At 39.2% G+C, this 16,559-nt stretch overlaps 1 protein-coding gene across 6 annotated transcripts in view; it reads right to left on the bottom strand.

The window, feature by feature from the left end:
- LOC124619882 overlaps nt 1-16,559 on the bottom strand; it is a 67,765-nt gene that overhangs the window by 8,979 nt on the left and 42,227 nt on the right. For 3 of the 6 annotated variants that reach the window (XM_047146506.1, XM_047146510.1, XM_047146507.1), the window contains one exon: nt 6,303-6,870. The exons of 1 other annotated variant lie outside the window; for it this stretch is intronic. In XM_047146506.1, the coding sequence (XP_047002462.1) occupies nt 6,633-6,870 (238 nt within the window). In that variant the 3' untranslated portion in view covers nt 6,303-6,632. Of the gene's footprint in view, nt 1-6,302; nt 6,871-8,008; nt 9,527-16,559 lie in introns of those variants that run through there. 2 more of the 6 variants (XR_006980157.1, XM_047146508.1) reach the window with 2 other exon arrangements.

Here is a 16,559-nt window from a genome sequence, read left to right as displayed (position 1 = left end):
CACGAAGATGTGTAGTCGGTGAGGTACATAGGCTGCTTATCACCAGGCCGGTAATTTAGTCTAGTACTGTTTGATAAGGAACTCGGAGTGTGTGAATGACATTGTTTCTCAAGTATGGTACATTAATATAACGGTGTATTGATGCCCATCAAGTAAGTTGCATAGTAACCACGCCAACAGCACTCCACCACAGCTCATTGTACCTCTGGTGCGATTCTCGACAGGTGTGACACCATCTGGTTAGTGGCGCGTGTGAATGTATCTGCTCTCTCAGCCATCTGTTTGTTTTGCACTGACGAGCCTTCTCTCCTTGAATCATCTAAGCGTGCACATCCCACGCTTCCACCTACAGTTACTACAGTCAGTCTTAAGAAGGTGTACTGGCATTTGTATAGTGCTGAACATTTAGACTTTTTGTATTTAGTAGAATATACATCCGGTTTTCGATTTTCGGTTTTCCAAAATAAAAAGTGAGAATTTACGATCGTACTCATAGCTGTACTTCCAGCAGTACTTCATCTCCTGCGTTCCCAATTTCGTAGAAGTTGTCCTACGAAAATTGCAGAAGAAGCACTCCTGGACGAAAGGATATTGTGACGATATTCTTTGGTCACAGCCTCGGGTTAGAGACCCGGTCCGCCACACAGTTTTTATCTGCCAGTAAGTTTCACATCGGCGCACACCCACTGCAGAGTGAACACACAATCTATTTCATAATCTACTGGCACAATAAAAATGTTATGAGGATTTTTAAAAGAACTCTTTCGGTGCTATCCAGAACTGGTAGCAAAAGGGTTGTGCCAATTTATTATAATGTAGACCAAGTGGGTCTCTCGAAAATGCTATTATCTCATTAACTGTTATCCCCACAAAAAATGTTATTACAGTTGTCGGTAGAACTCCTGGGGTCGTATTAAGAAATGCCGTCAGATCTTTTGTACGAATTTATTACTTTTACATGACAAAAGTGAGTCCCACATTAATTATCTCATATAATGTCATCGTCACAAATAATGTTATTATAGTTTTTGGTAGAACTCTGTGGGTGATATTCAGAACTGTCATCAGAACTATTCTACGAATTTTGCTATATTAGATAAAGTGAGTATCAGATTAAAACAATTATTGTATAAACTATTATCGCCACAAAAATGTTCTTATCATTTTCATTGCAACTCTTCCGGTGCTATCCAGAACTGCCAACAGAACTGTTATACAAATTTATTTTTTCCAAACTGACAAATAATTTTTTACCATACCAAAATTTTGCCGTGTTATTGTTTTCTTCCCGAAATTCTGTAGAACTATTCGTGTTTTGAGCAGGGAAATCTAGAACTATTGCATATATATCAAGAACTGTGAAAAAAATTTATATTTATCGTAAAAGGGGTTCAAACTTCACGGGAAATGCTCATAAGCATTCCTTAATAATGGCAGTTACTACGTAAACAATTACCTGCACAGAATATGTTACTAGTTTTCTCGATAGAACTCTTACAATGCTATCCAGAGCTGGCATCAGAGCATACGAACAGACATAATTTTTTTTTTTTTTGAGTAAGAGTGCCCCACAATTAATCAATTACCATACAAACTATTACAACCACAAAAAATGTTATTATGATTATAGATAGAAGTCTTGACGTGTTAACCAGAACTGTTCATCAAAACTGTTGAACGAATTTACTTTTTCTGTGGAGAAAGTGGGTCTAACATCAAAGCAGTTACCGTATAAACTATCATCGCCACAAAAAGATGTTATTAGGATTTTCGATAGAGCTCTTGGTGTTCTGTTCAGAACTGTTGTAGGAATTTACTTTTTGCGAAAATTGACAAAGAATGCATTCGATACGAAAAATTTTTCGAGTATTGTTGTTTTTTTCGCTAAATTATGCAGGACTATTCAAATTTTGTACAAATAACTCTAGAACTATGACATTTCTATCAAGAACTCTGAAAATATATATATATTTCTGAAGAAAAGGATTCCAACTTCACAGTAAGTGAAGAGGTTCCCTAATTAAATTGCAATTATATCGTAACGTGTTAGCTGCACAAAAAATTGTAATTAGGATATTCTATAGAACTATTGGGGTTCTGTTCAGAACTGCCCTCAGAACTGTTGTCCGAATTTACTTTTTGTGAAAATTAATAACGAATGTTTGCTATAAGAAATTTTTTTCGAGTATTGTTGTTTTCTTCGTTAAATTCTGCAGAACTATTGAAATTTTGTACAAAGAACTCTAGAACTATGCCATATCTATCAAGAACTCTGAAAAAAATATATATTTCTAAAAAAAAGGGTGCCAACTTCACAGTAAGTGAAAAGATTTTCTCATTAAAATGCAATTATCTCGTAAACTATTAGCTGCACAAAAAAATGTTACTTGGCTTTTCGATAGAACTCTTGGAGTTCTGTTCAGAACTGTGCTCAGAACTGTTGTACTTATTTACAATTTGCGAAAATTGACGAAGAATGTTTTCGATACGAAAATTTTTTCGAATATTGTTTTCGTCGCTAAATTCTGTAGAACTATTGAAATTTTGTACAAAGAACTCTAGAACTATGGCATATCTATCAAGAAATCTGAAAAAAGTATACATTTGTGAAAAAAAGGGTGCCAACTTCACAGTAAGTGAAAAGATTTTCTCCTTAAATTGCAATGATCTCGTAAACTATTAGCTGCGCAAAAAAATGTTACTTGGGTTTTCGATAGAACTCTTGGAGTTCTGTTCAGAACTGTGCTCAGAACTGTTGTACTTATTTACAATTTGCGAAAATTTACGAAGAATATTTTCGATACGAAAATTTTTTCGAATATTGTTTCCGTCGCTAAATTCTGCAGAACTATTGAAATTTTGTACAAAGAACTCTAGAACTATGGCATATCTATCAAGAATTCTGAAAAAAGTATACATTTCTGAAAAAAAGGGTGCCAGCTTCACAGTAGGAGCTCTTATGGAATTCTTAATTAAGTTGCAATTACCTCTTAAACTATTACCTGCACAAAAAAATTTCACTAGGATTTTCGATAGAACTCTTCACGTGGTGTCCAGAACTGTCATCAGAACTGTTGTACGAATATATTTATATTTTCCGTAAAGAAAGTGTCCCCCATATTAAATCAATTTATCTCAAACCATTATCGCCAGAGAAAAATGTTGTTGGGATTTTCGATAGAGCTCTTGGGGTTCTGTTCAGAACTGTCCTCAGAACTGTTGTACAAGTTTAATTTTTACGAAAATTGACAAAAAATGTTTTCGATACGAAAATTTTTTCGAATTTTGTTGTTTTCTTCGCTAATTCTGCAGAACTATTGAAATTTTGTACAAAGAACTCTAGAACTATGCCATATATATCAAGAACTCTGAAAAAAATATATCTTTCTGAAAAAAAGGGTGCCAACTTCACAGTAAGTAAAAAGATTTTCTCATTAAAATGCAATTATCTCGTAAACTATTAGCTGCACAAAAAAATGTTACTTGGATTTTCGAAAGAACTCTTGGAGCTCTATTCAGAACTGTGCTCAGAACTCTTGTACTTATTTACATTTTGCGGAAATTGCCAAAGAACGTTTTCGATACGAAAATTTTTTCGAATATTGTTGTTTTCTTCGCTAAATTCTGCAGAACTATTGAAATTTTGTACAAAGAACTCTAGAACTATGCCATATCTATCAAGAACTCTGAAAAAAATGTATATTTCTCGAAAAAGGGGTGCTAACTTCACACGACTCCTCAGCATCACCCGACTTAATTCGACTACATTCCATTATCCTCGTTTTGCTTTTGTTGATGTTCATCTTATACCCTCCTTTCAAGACACTGTCCATTCCGTTCAACTGCTCTTCCAAGTCCTTTGCTGTCTCTGACAGAATTACAATGTCATCAGGGAACCTCAAAGTTTTTATTTCTTCTCCATGGATTTTAATACCTACTCTGAACATTTCTTTTGTTTCCTTTACTGCTTGCTCAATATACAGATTGAATAACATCGGGGAGAGGCTACAATCCTGTCTCACTCCCTTCCCAACCACTGCTTCTCTTTCATGCCCCTCGACTCTTATAACTGCCATCTGGTTTCTGTACAAATTGTAAATAGTCTTTCGCTCCCTGTATTTTACCCCTGCCACCTTCAGAATTTAAAAGAGAGTATTCCAGTCAACATTGTTAAAAGTTTTCTCTAAGTCTACAAATGCTAGAAACGTAGGTTTGCCTTTTCTTAATCTTTCTTCTAAGATAAGCCGTAGGGTCAGTATTGCCTCATGTGTTCCAATATCCAAACTGATCTTTTACGAGGTCGGCTTCTACCAGTTTTTGCATTCGTCTGTAAATAATTGGTGTTAGTATTTTGCAGCTGTGACTTATTAATTCGGTAATTTTCACATCTGTCAACACCTGCTTTCTTTGGGATTGGAATTATTATATTCTTCTTGAAGTCTGAGGGAATTCCGCCTGTCTCATACATCTTGCTCACCAGATGGTAGAGTTTTGTCAGGACTGGCTCTCCCAAGGCTGTCAGTAGTTCTAATGGAATGTTGCCTACTCCCGGGGCCTTGTTTCGACACACGACCACTGTCTAAGGCCACTGCGTCTACAGTCTCTGAGAATCAGATCCGAACAAACCACTCCTCACGCCTCCTGTCGGGAGCTCCTAGGCTGGCGACAAAAAGTAGTGGCAGCACTGACTGCGAGCTGAGGGGAGTGGTAGGAAGGGGAGGGGGGGGAGTGGGGAAGAAGTGCACACACATACTCAGCCACATCTGGCCATCGACGATGCGTGACACCTCAGCAAACAAACCATTTCATCTACTGAGACGAAAACGAGATTTTTCCAGTGTTTTGTTTGTTCAGATTCCCCTGATGTGTTTGGAATTTCCCCGATTTCCAGAACCTGTGGCAAATCTGACATCTGACTGCCACAAGTTAGGATCACCCTGTGCACCGAGCACGAGCACACGTGACCCCTTCTCAGCTGCGTCTGCCGCCTGGGACACTGGGGAACTGCTCTCCCGTGCACGGGATGCCGTTACACAAATTACAACGGTTGTACGTAGAAGAAAATAATTTAACATTACTCTTTAGTGACATAGTCCAAACATGCAGCTGAAGAAAATAATCTTGTCTTTAATCCATCCTAAATTACAAACAGACAAGATATAATACTCATATTACGCAGCTGTGGTTATACAAAGTAAATTTTACTTTAATGGTCTATAGTTCACCAGATAATGCTTCACATATTTTATTTAAGTTAAATAATCTTACACCACATTTACACTGAAATAATCCTTTATTTGTTCCTTCTTGTAACATTAATTTTTTTTCACCTCTGGAAACATCTAGTAGTAAAGTAGTAAAGTAGTGCATCTAAAGATGCACTACTTTAAAATCTTTGATCCAACCAATTTCACTTTACCACTTACTTATCTTCATACCCGACAGTGACTTATCAGCCAAAAACTGGTTTGTGTAACAAATAATAAATGCTGTACAGTATTACACTAGTGATGTGTGGTTCATTCGTAAAAGAGTCTGTCGTGTATTTTAATCACAAAGTGGTTCCTCCAAATGAAATTTAATATTTAAAAATGGTATCTAGCAGTATCCTGATAAATATAATTAACACTTAAAATAACAAGGTAGCAGTCCTCATTTATTATTGTTTCACAGGTTTATAAAAACAAAGAAGTTTTTAAATTCGACTTACTGCAAAAAAACATTGTCAGTGCTATTTATGAATTGCTACCTGATCTACATCTACATCTACGTCTACATTGATACTCCGCAAGCCACCCAACGGTGTGTGGCGGAGGGCACTTTACGTGCCACTGTCATTACCTCCCTTTCCTGTTCCAGTCGCGTATGGTTCGCGGGAAGAACGACTGTCTGAAAGCCTCCGTGCGCGCTCTAATCTCTCTAATTTTACATTCGTGATCTCCTCGGGAGGTATAAGTAGGGGGAAGCAATATATTCAATACCTCTTCCAGAAACGCACCCTCTCGAAACCTGGCGAGCAAGCTACACCGCGATGCAGAGCGCCTCTCTTGCAGAGTCTGCCACTTGAGTTTATTAAACATCTCCGTAACGCTATCACGGTTACCAAATAACCCGGTGACGAAACGCGCCGCTCTTCTTTGGATCTTCTCTATCTCCTCCGTCAACCCGACCTGGTACGGATCCCACACTGATGAGCAATACTCAAGTATAGGTCGAACGAGTGTTTTGTAAGCCACCTCCTTTGTTGATGGACTACATTTTCTAAGCACTCTCCCAATGAATCTCAACCTGGAACCCGCCTTACCAACAATTAATTTTATATGATCATTCCACTTCAAATCGTTCCGTACGCACACTCCCAGATATTTTACAGAAGTAACTGCTGATCTGTGTAGCCATTTTATCATTTAAAAAATTTGTTTCATTGTGAATCCATTGTTGTTACAACAAGAATCAAACATTATTGCAGATTATTACAGCAGGTATTCAAACAACATTACTGTTTCTTCTACACATTTCTAAAATTATTTGTTATATTCCTTCAAAACAGTTTCCGCTTATGTTGACAAGTACTGAGAATTGTACTTTCCTATAAATTTCACATTATTTTTATACATACAGATATAGTGCTCTCAACCTCTCTCACTGTCACTGCCGCCGACGCTACTATCACTGTCGCCGTCTTCGTCACTCTCCGAACGGTCGTCCACCGCTTCGTCTGCTTCGCCGGGCCCTACGTCCTCGAGTGCCTCGAAGTAGAAAGGCTGTAGCTCAGCGTGGACCGTGCCGCGGATTACGAGATTGGGCATCTGCTCGGTCAGCCCGTCTGTGGCTCTGGGGTCACCTGGGCACCCTTCGACACTCAGCTCCCTGTGACAGGAACGGGAGCACTGCTGTTACTGTGACAAACTGAGATCCTTCTGTACTGTGAATGTTTGTACAACAGTATTAAGTATATCTCCACTTCTTAAAACCTCATCAAGTTTTGACACTGCCTTTTTACCAAGCAGCAAGCGTCTCCACAATATCGAGAGATGCTCGCTGCTTGATAAAAAGTAAGACCTTGACGAGGTTTTAAGGTGTAGAGATATAATTTTAGCAACAAAGATCCATATTGTAAGGGCTACAGTCTTTCCAGTTGTTATATACAGATGTGAGACCTGGACCATTACAAATGTGGAACGAATGGTGAAGAATAAACTGCTTTGAGTTGTGATGTTGGAGGAAACTCCTTAGAGCCCCGTGGACTTCAAAGAGAATGAATAGGTTAACATTAGAGCAAATAAAACCAGAGCACTCCCTGGAAGGTCTGATGCTAAAACAAAACCTGACCTACTTTGGAGACATCATGAGAAGATATGTTTCACTGCAAAAAACTCTAATGGTGAGGAAAGGCACTAGAAGAAGAGGACGTCAGAAGGTGAAATGAATCAATCGCATCACAGAAGTGATCTGCTCCAACCTGGAAAGCCTACAGGAGAAAGTGCAGGACAAAAGAAATTGGCATGCTTTGGTTCATGTGATCACAGAGAATTGGAACTGTCTAGACAAATAGAAATAGAAAGAGAGAGAGAGAGAGAGAGAGAGAGAGAGAGAGAGAGAGAGAGAGAGATTGTTACAAAATTCTAATAACGTACATGGAAATTTATATTTACTCAGAGAAAAAAAATCTTTAGGTAAGTGAAAAAGGAGGTGTGGCAGGAGCGACTGTGCACGGAGAGGGGGAGGGGGGGGGGGGTTGCCAGCATGGTGGGATGGGCAGGGACAGTGGTGGCGTAGGAGAGAAATTGGGGAAATTGATGGCATGGTGGGGGGGGGGGGGGGGGGGGGGGGGGTAGAGAGGTGCGGCCGCAATGATTTGCAAAGATATAAAGCTACTGGAATTTGTTGTTCTTAATTTCACAATCCTTGGATTGTATAAATAACATGGGGAAAGTACTCAATTCTATAAATTTTGGAGAACATTCTCAAGTTCACACAAATAAAACAAAGTGAGTATGTACTTCACCTGACTGTGTTCTCAGCTTGAGTAAATGAGTGGGTAACCTTGCTCAACATGAAGAACATTCTCCGATTTCATACGAATAAACACAGCGAAGTTTCTCACGAGCAGAGAAAATTCACCCCTTTTTGATATGAGCTCTGTAACATAAATCAGGCTGATTAAATTCTGCAGACATTAAGTCTTACCAAGTTTTTTTAGTAAATTTAATAAATCTATGTTGCTCAGATGGAAAAAGAAAGATATACGTAACCCGAAGACATATTGAGTAGAGTAACTGTGTAAGTTTATATGGGTTTAACAGTAAAAACATTATTAGGGTGGTGAACTTATTTCCCAAATATCATGAAGAAAAAATGAAAACATTTTTGTGCTATTTATGAGACCCAAGTTTTCCCGAGTGGTGTATGGGAAGACCAGGTACAAACCAGACAAATATGTCACTGACCTTTTCAGATGTTCATCATATTTTCGCACAGCACAGATGTTCCATTTTGCTATGCTAGAAATAAGTAGGCAAATCATAAAAATTAAAAACAGGTTTATTACAAACCTAGTGAACTGTTTCTCATAACAAAACCACAAGATGACCACTTAAGTACTTGACGTGCCAACAGAGTATTATGTGCCATTTAATCGAGATTACCACGTGTCAGAACACACTCGTTTTACAATCCGGAGTAGACGATAATGTGACGTATTGTTAAAATTTCATTCGCATAATGCGTTCACCTAACATCAATAAAAAAAAGTTCCCTGCATGTCGAAAATTTGTCAAGATTATCAGAAAATGTATTTTCATAAACCATCCGTAATGTTCTTAATAATCTGTTGCCGCACAAAAAAGTGAAAACAAAATGAAATTTTATGCAACTCTTCCCAAACACAGTGATGCTACAGTTCCATATTTGTACACTGAATAGTTTGCATATTTCAGCAAGCTGAACGAAATGCAAGATAAAGAGTACGTTCTGTGCCCGGTGCAGACAACACAACGCGGAGAACAGATTCGAGCAGGTGGCGAGATAGTGAGAATGAACTCCCTCATCAGAAAATATGCTCTGAACATTTTGTTCATACGATATAAAGAACTTCCTCAGAGCACGTTCTTTCACTCAGAAAATCTTCTCCAAAGAATGTTCTCTTTTTTATCCATACGACCTCTTTAGTGTTTGCACCCTTATTCACTTCCTACAAAGCCAACAACTTCTCCTCTCCACTCCAGAATCACCTGTTCTAAGCATCCTCAAGACTTTCTTCCTCTCCTCCATTACAGATAACTCAGTAGGCTTCAGTCCACACTGTCATCGACAGCCCGATTGCACCACACGGGCCACACCTCCAAAAGACTATCGGAATCGGTCCTTCACACTGTGTACGGTAAGAAGATTGGTGATGGGGAATGTGGAACAGGTAAAACGAAGCAGATGCCATCCCCAGAGCCCAACACTGACTTCTCGGTGGTTTTGTCCGGGCCAGGCAAGTCGCAGGAGGGACCATCAGAGGAAGAAATACTTGAAGGAACTGCAAAAGAAATCAGCAGAACTACAGCATCGGCACACTTCAGGGAAGCAATGACATAAGAGTTTTAAGACTGTACGTATAACACCGTATCAATGTAAGCTGGCTTCAGCTACTAATTCAGATGTTAAAGGCATCAGTGCGAAGGATCTTCTTGTATTACTAAATAAGTCATTTAGTGGAGCTCCAAACTTAGGGATTTCACAGACAATGTGAATGCAGGATTTCAAGTAGTCCAATCAGATGACAAACCATTGCTACTTCACAATATAAGTCTAAAATTATGGCAAAAGCTACAGCAAAATTAACTGTCCGGGATAATTATAACTGGAATCGAGTGAATATAATCGGGGAAGAAAATTATACAGATAAGTGCAGCATAGGCTATTATGCTTGTAGGCCTGTCAGGCCAGACAACACACAGGGAAAGCAATTGCATCATCGGTTCATCGGATAGATGAAGTTTAAAAATCATTCAGAGAGGCCGTCACCAGTGACACGGGCAGCACAACCGTGAGGTGCATCGAGACTGGTGCGGATACTGGGACAGGATCGCTCCGTGCAGGGCCTGGCGAGTGATAGGATTCGGGCAGCTGTACGAAGACACGCCGATTAAATTAGGTTAGGCACCACAGCAGAAGAGGTGTTGTGAGAGGAAAGTGCCCTACTCTCCGTGAAAGAAAAAGGATCTATTCCTGAGAGTGAAGGAAGTCTAAACTCTAAGTAACAGAGGGAAGATGATGACACTGAGTGCAGATGGGTCACATGGCTAGAGACTGTGGAAAGTCAAAGAGGAACACGAGGGTAGACGGTGAAGGCAGAAGAAGCAAAAGGCTCTCAGAAATATTGTTACCACTGTGACAAACCAGGTCACACAAATGCAGACTTAAAAAGATAACCATTTGTGAAAAATGTGAAAGGCTAGACCCCAATTCAATGAGAAATTAGGGGCTGTGCCCACAAGTGAAATGGAAAACTAAGAGTGTGTTACACGAGGAATACACATCTTACTGTGACAAAATGCCCAAATGTTAAGAGTCACAGATTTTGAAGCAAGAAACAAAATTGCAGTGGAATATTGCTACAAATTAGGAAGTCAGTTACAGTTATCAATAGATATCAAGGGCACATATGAAGTCGGTTTGATAAGTCATTTAAAATAAGCGAGAAAAATGTTTGTTTCGTAAATAACTCAACTTATTTCTCAACATATTCTGCTTGGAAGGATATAAACTTGGTCCAGGGATCCACCAACTTTTTCATCCCACTGCAAAATACTTGTTGATTGCAACTATCACTTCCTCATTTGATGAAAATTTCTTCCCAGCAAGCCAAAGTGTCAAGTAAGGGAACAAGGTGAAGTCACTTGGGACTAAGTATGGTGAATAGGGTGGATGAGGAACCAATTCAAAGTCCAATTCATGCATTTTCACCATTGTTATCGCTGATGGGTGGGATGGTGCACTATCCTGGTGAAAGGACCCTTTTTTGTGGTTAAACTTGGGTCTTTTCTCCACCAACACAAGTTTCAGATGATGCAACAATGAAGCATAAACAGGTCCAGCTACGGCTGTGCCTTTTTACAAGTAATCCTTGGGAATCCCAAGAAACAGTGACCATCACCTCACCATCTGACAAAATGGTCTTTGCATTCTTCAGTGGACTGTTACCAGCCTTTTGTCAATTGTTTTGTCTGCCATTTCGACTCTGGTGTGTAATGATGGATCCAGCTTTCATCAATAATCGCAAATCAGGAAAAGTAGATGGCAAAAAGGATCTATGAATACGACGGTAAGCTCCACATGACAGACATAAGATGAAAAAGTGTAAATCACAGAATGGTGAAGGAAAAGTTAAAAATGCAAATTAAAGGCAAGTTGTGAGACGACATGTTATGAGTTACCTATAAGGCAAACTAGTGGGGCATCAGAAAGTGATGTGAAAGTAGCTCACAGCAAAGAAAAACATAAGAACGTGTGTAGAAACAGGGTTGAATCCCAGTAATGAAAAAAAAAAGAAAAGATTATTCCCAAACAAGAAGAAATGCCAAGTGTGCATACAGCCAAATTTATGGTTCTATTAGAGCAAGGGAAATATATTTTCAGTGTACTAATTACAAGTGAGGCCAAGTGGAATCTGAGTACAGTGAAAGTTTTAGGTGAACTGATAAGACAAAGTGACACCAACATGAGCCACACAGGGAGCAATTAACGGCATGAGCACAAAAGGAAATCTCACTGCACAAGTTAGAGAAATGATCTGAATGGTCAGTTGGATAAAGAAGACTGATATGAATTGTATGGCATATGGTGAGGTATTTTATCTAAAAGGTGACAATTTGGCATTCACATAAATGGTAAGGCATGCATTCCCTATATTGCCAAAACAACAAAGGAAAGGTACATCCCTATAGAATACTGGAAGCACAAAAGGTGGTATTACAGGAGCAAATTGAGAAAATGGTTAATGGGGATATAATTGTTCAGAGAACCTGAAAAGTACCCACGGACACCTGTGGGATAGGGAAATATAGAATGAAATCTCAGTGGGGGAAACTTTCCCCATCCCCAACATAAGTGAGATACTGGACAAACTGGGGAAAGCCAAGTATTTCTCCACTATTTTAATAGATTCAGCAGATAGAGGAAAACACAGCATTCACTGCAAATTATCAGCACTAAGAGTCCAAAAGGATGCCAATGGGGCAAAGAATGCATCAAGTATATTTCAAAGACTAGTGAATGTTGCTTTGGCAAGATTGCATGGGACAAAGTGTTTCAATGTACTCGGATGACGTAACTTGCTAAGGTAGTTCAGTAAAGGAATGTGATGAGAAGTTGCAGGAAAATATTGGATGGTTTAAGGGCACCTAGGTTAAAGTTACACCAGATTGTGTGAATTTCTGAGAAAGAGGTAATATTCTTAGGACACAAAATAACAAAGAAAGATGTGGAGCCAGGTGAGCATAATGTGAAGAGGTGGAGAACAGTTCTGAAATCCATTACAGGATTTAAAGGATATTTAGGGGTGGCTGAATATTAATACTGTGAATCCATTGTATAATCGCTGAACTGGGATCTCTGCCACAAGCAGCATTTGAGGAACTGAGAGATTAGTAAATCCTCCCATACTGAGCTACCCTGATTTCAAGAAACCATAACACTGGTGCTGCAGATACCAGTGCAGAACTGTTCAGAGCAGTTCTGTCACGAAGGGAGATAGATTCAGATTTGCCAGTCAACTGTGCCCCACGGTTGTTGGATAAGGCTGAAACTAAGGTAGAGTGCTTAGCAATTGTATGGCCACAAAACAGTGCAGACCACACATTTAGGAAGATTTTACCATAGTAACAGATCACGAGCCACTGACACGGACTTTTGGTGTCGAAGGTCTGTTGCTGAGATTACTGAAATGGTGGTTGGAACTAGAGGAATATTTTTTTTACACTTTGTATAAACCCAGAAATCTTAATGCAAATGCTGATACATCAGTGGTAGCCAGTGGTATCTGAAGCTGGGTGTTGCACCAAAGTTTCAATGTTACATTTTTATACGAGATGGTTACAAGGAAGAAAATTCTTTTATCGGTGCCTCGCTTCCCGACATTTGTTACGATTTAAACATCCTGACAATTCGTGTGTATGAATGCCAGAAAATTCAATTTTTTAAATCCAAGTTATGATCCTGAAAAAAGTGAGAAATATATCTGACAGAAAAATATCTGTAGCAAAGAGCATGCTATGATTTATCAACTATCTAGAAAAACTATTGAATGAGCTACATTCCTAGTAGAACTGAAACACACTCATCATTTAACGAACTTGTCTTACTTGTATTGAAACTTTGCCATTCCATTTTTCACTGACAAACTCTTCAGTCACACACCAATTGCAGTCTGTAATCTGCATCGCGAGACCTCTTTCGGTGGAAAGCATCGCCGAGGCCGTCAACCTTTCCTCACTCGGAGTTATGTAAGAATAATTTTATTATTTTCAAAGTTGAAAAGCAGCCTTTCGGTTCGACCGATGTCACCTTCAACAGTTTAGACTACTTAGTGAACATCTTCCCTGGGCTGTTAGTTGTCAGACTCTACTAGACTAACTGCACCAGATAATGATCTACATTCTTGTGCTAGGTAGATAAAAGATAGTTAACAATATAGTTTCAGCTTATCCAAAAATGATGACAATGAACACATTTCCTTTAAGGTATCTTCAGGATATCTTAAAAAGATACAAGGGGAACTTAACACGAAAAAACAATGAAGCAGCTACAAGATGATGTGAAAAAATACAATGATCTATAACATCAATCACGTTGCACAGCACCTTTGCCTTTCTTTTCTACTCACATCAGGCTATTCCAACTTCATTCTCTTCACTGATAAATCAGTAGATTCATTAGTAATCAACAGATTCAATGCCACTGGTGATACCAATTACTTCTCAAATCTCGATAACATTTATTTTAAATGTCGAAATGATCTTATGGGCCAGCACGCATTGATTCTCCGTACCGTAACTGACCAAACAGAACTCTGACAAATGGCATACCTTAACTAGAAAATTCCAACCAATAACTGAAACGGGTACCGTGTGGCCCCCGCTACATAAGTTCTGAGAGTGCTCGCATTGGACAAATGAAACATGTAAAATAAATAAAAAATTACATGCAACTTGTGCCGGCTCTACAATTTTAATTTATAACAGTTGCTGTTCCCCTGCAGGCAAATGTCTGTGCTCACTGATAATTTAAGATATGATTGAAACGAACATTTTTATGGCGAAGAGCCTGGCAAATTGTAGTTTCACTTCTTATAGAATCACCTTCCAGTATGTGATTTATACATTGTTGGAGTAATGAACTGCGTTTACGAATTGAGATCGAAAAATCCACTGGACAAGATCGAGGGAAATGCTTTCTCACTAAGTCACCGAGGATAGTGGTCCACTGCGCACTCTATGAAAAGAATGGACATATTCTCTGAAAACTCTAAATAAATAAATAAATCATACTGCAATTGATTGATACCGCTTTGCTCATTATAAGATTAACTTCATCAGCATAGCAATGTACACATTCTGCATTAGGACAATTTTTACACAACAGTTTGTACTCCACCCGAGGAAACAGCCATAACAGATGCCTCATCACAGGTCTGTGCAAGTAATTTTTGGTGAGTCTTTTTGCCTATTCAATTCTTCTAGCAAAGTCGCAGCGAACATCTGTGCACCGTGTTCACAAGGAGATAGGAAACTCTAGAACCTCTGGGTCTCAATACGTAACAGTATACAACAGCCATCTGAAATATGTTTGATCTGTTTGTTTTATCTGCTATAACAGCTAAAAATTATGATTCCTTATTTGCTTTGAAATTTCTTCTTGGTATACATCCAACATAATTTGGAAAAGTTCACTTTGAATAGTTTTGAAGGTTCCTTTGAAAACAGTTGCCTTACCCAAATTATCTTTCAATGCTGCATTCAATCCAGAAGTAAAATTAGTCAGGGTTTGATAACAATTCAGTTTTATCATGATCCCTTAAGGCCAATTCGAAGGAACCACAGAAATATATTTAGCCCAGACCTATTACACCCAACTTCTTCTACTACGCAAACTGACAGTGGAGGGAGGAGAAAAACATACGGGGATGGTACTAAGATATCAGTCGTATCAGGACTTTGTGCAAAATAAGTGGTGACGAGGGATAATGTGCACGCAACTGGGACTCAAACCTGGGATCTCCCGCTTACTAGGTAGTCGCATTAACCACTGTGTGACCCGGACAGACCGTTTATCACAAATGCACAGACTATCTCAGCTGACCTGCACTCCCACCTAGTACCTATCCACAGCCCCCACCCGTGTCGTCCACACTCACTACATTTAGATTCCTGCTGGAGATTGAATGTAAATGTGCATCTGCACTGAAGGTTGTGATTTCAGTGCCCATCATGGCAGATCGGTTATACAAATGTGTGACGTCTGTTCTTTCGGACACGTCATTCTCAGCAATTTTCCTTCTCGATGCACTACTCGGTTGTATTTGAGCAGCTGAAGATTCGTGCTTTTACACTTTGGTACTCAGATGGTTTACGTCTGTAACCCTCACTTTTGTCCACAAGGGTTCAACATCATACAGGCATGGGAAGCAAAATAATGCATTTTTAAATTGACAGCCACACAACCAATCACTATTTTTACAAATATTCATTTTAAACGCTGTCCTAAACTGTCAATTTCCAGTATTAATATTTTGCACGGTGTTTAAAACTGGTTACACTTTGCAAACTAGGAACTGTGTGACGAGCTATTTCTCACTGTACAGAACGTATTATATGCAACAGTGCACAGAAAAATGCAGTATCGAGAACCGATACATTCGATCACCTCGAAACGCCACAACGTATACACACGAGGTTCTCGGAGATAATATTTCTAAATGTGATAAATAAAAACATTAGGACTTCAGTAACAGCTACAATTGCAATATTCCAGCCATTTTTCCAAATGCCACTACATTAAATCTGCGCTCAATTTACAACTGAAAAACTATAAACTCCAGTTATGCTGATGAGAAAAAAATTTCTCCGAATTTCTACCTTCAAAACTAATTTGTCAAAAAAACAAAACTATCACAACCGATGTTAAAAGATCGGTACTCTTAACTTTGTGGATGGTGGAATGGCACACTCTAGTGGCCTCGATGACAAATGAATGAAAGAAAGCTGGCAGACACGTCGTCCATAGAGTGGCGCCTTCTGACGGGACATTAGGAACTGTCTCGAGTCAGGGAATTTGCGTGCCGACTGCATTACTCTCCGACGTCACTGGCACATGAGCCACCTGTTGCCACGGACGGGCGTCGACTCGACTCGTACCCGCTCCGAGTACGGTGGTGTGCACTGTCTGCACAGAGTTGGAGTAAGAGAGAAAACTCCGAGTTTGCTTCGAGCCTTGCAGCATTTTCACGTCTGTTATCGAGGTGACAAGATGTCAGGTAACCGAAGACTGTATATTGTAACATCTATTACAGC

Source organism: Schistocerca americana, chromosome 6, assembly GCF_021461395.2.
Source record: "Schistocerca americana isolate TAMUIC-IGC-003095 chromosome 6, iqSchAmer2.1, whole genome shotgun sequence".
In the NCBI taxonomy this organism is placed as follows: domain Eukaryota; kingdom Metazoa; phylum Arthropoda; class Insecta; order Orthoptera; family Acrididae; genus Schistocerca; species Schistocerca americana.
The sequence above is the reverse complement of the archived record's forward strand: the minus strand, read 5'-3'. Positions and strand labels throughout refer to the sequence as shown.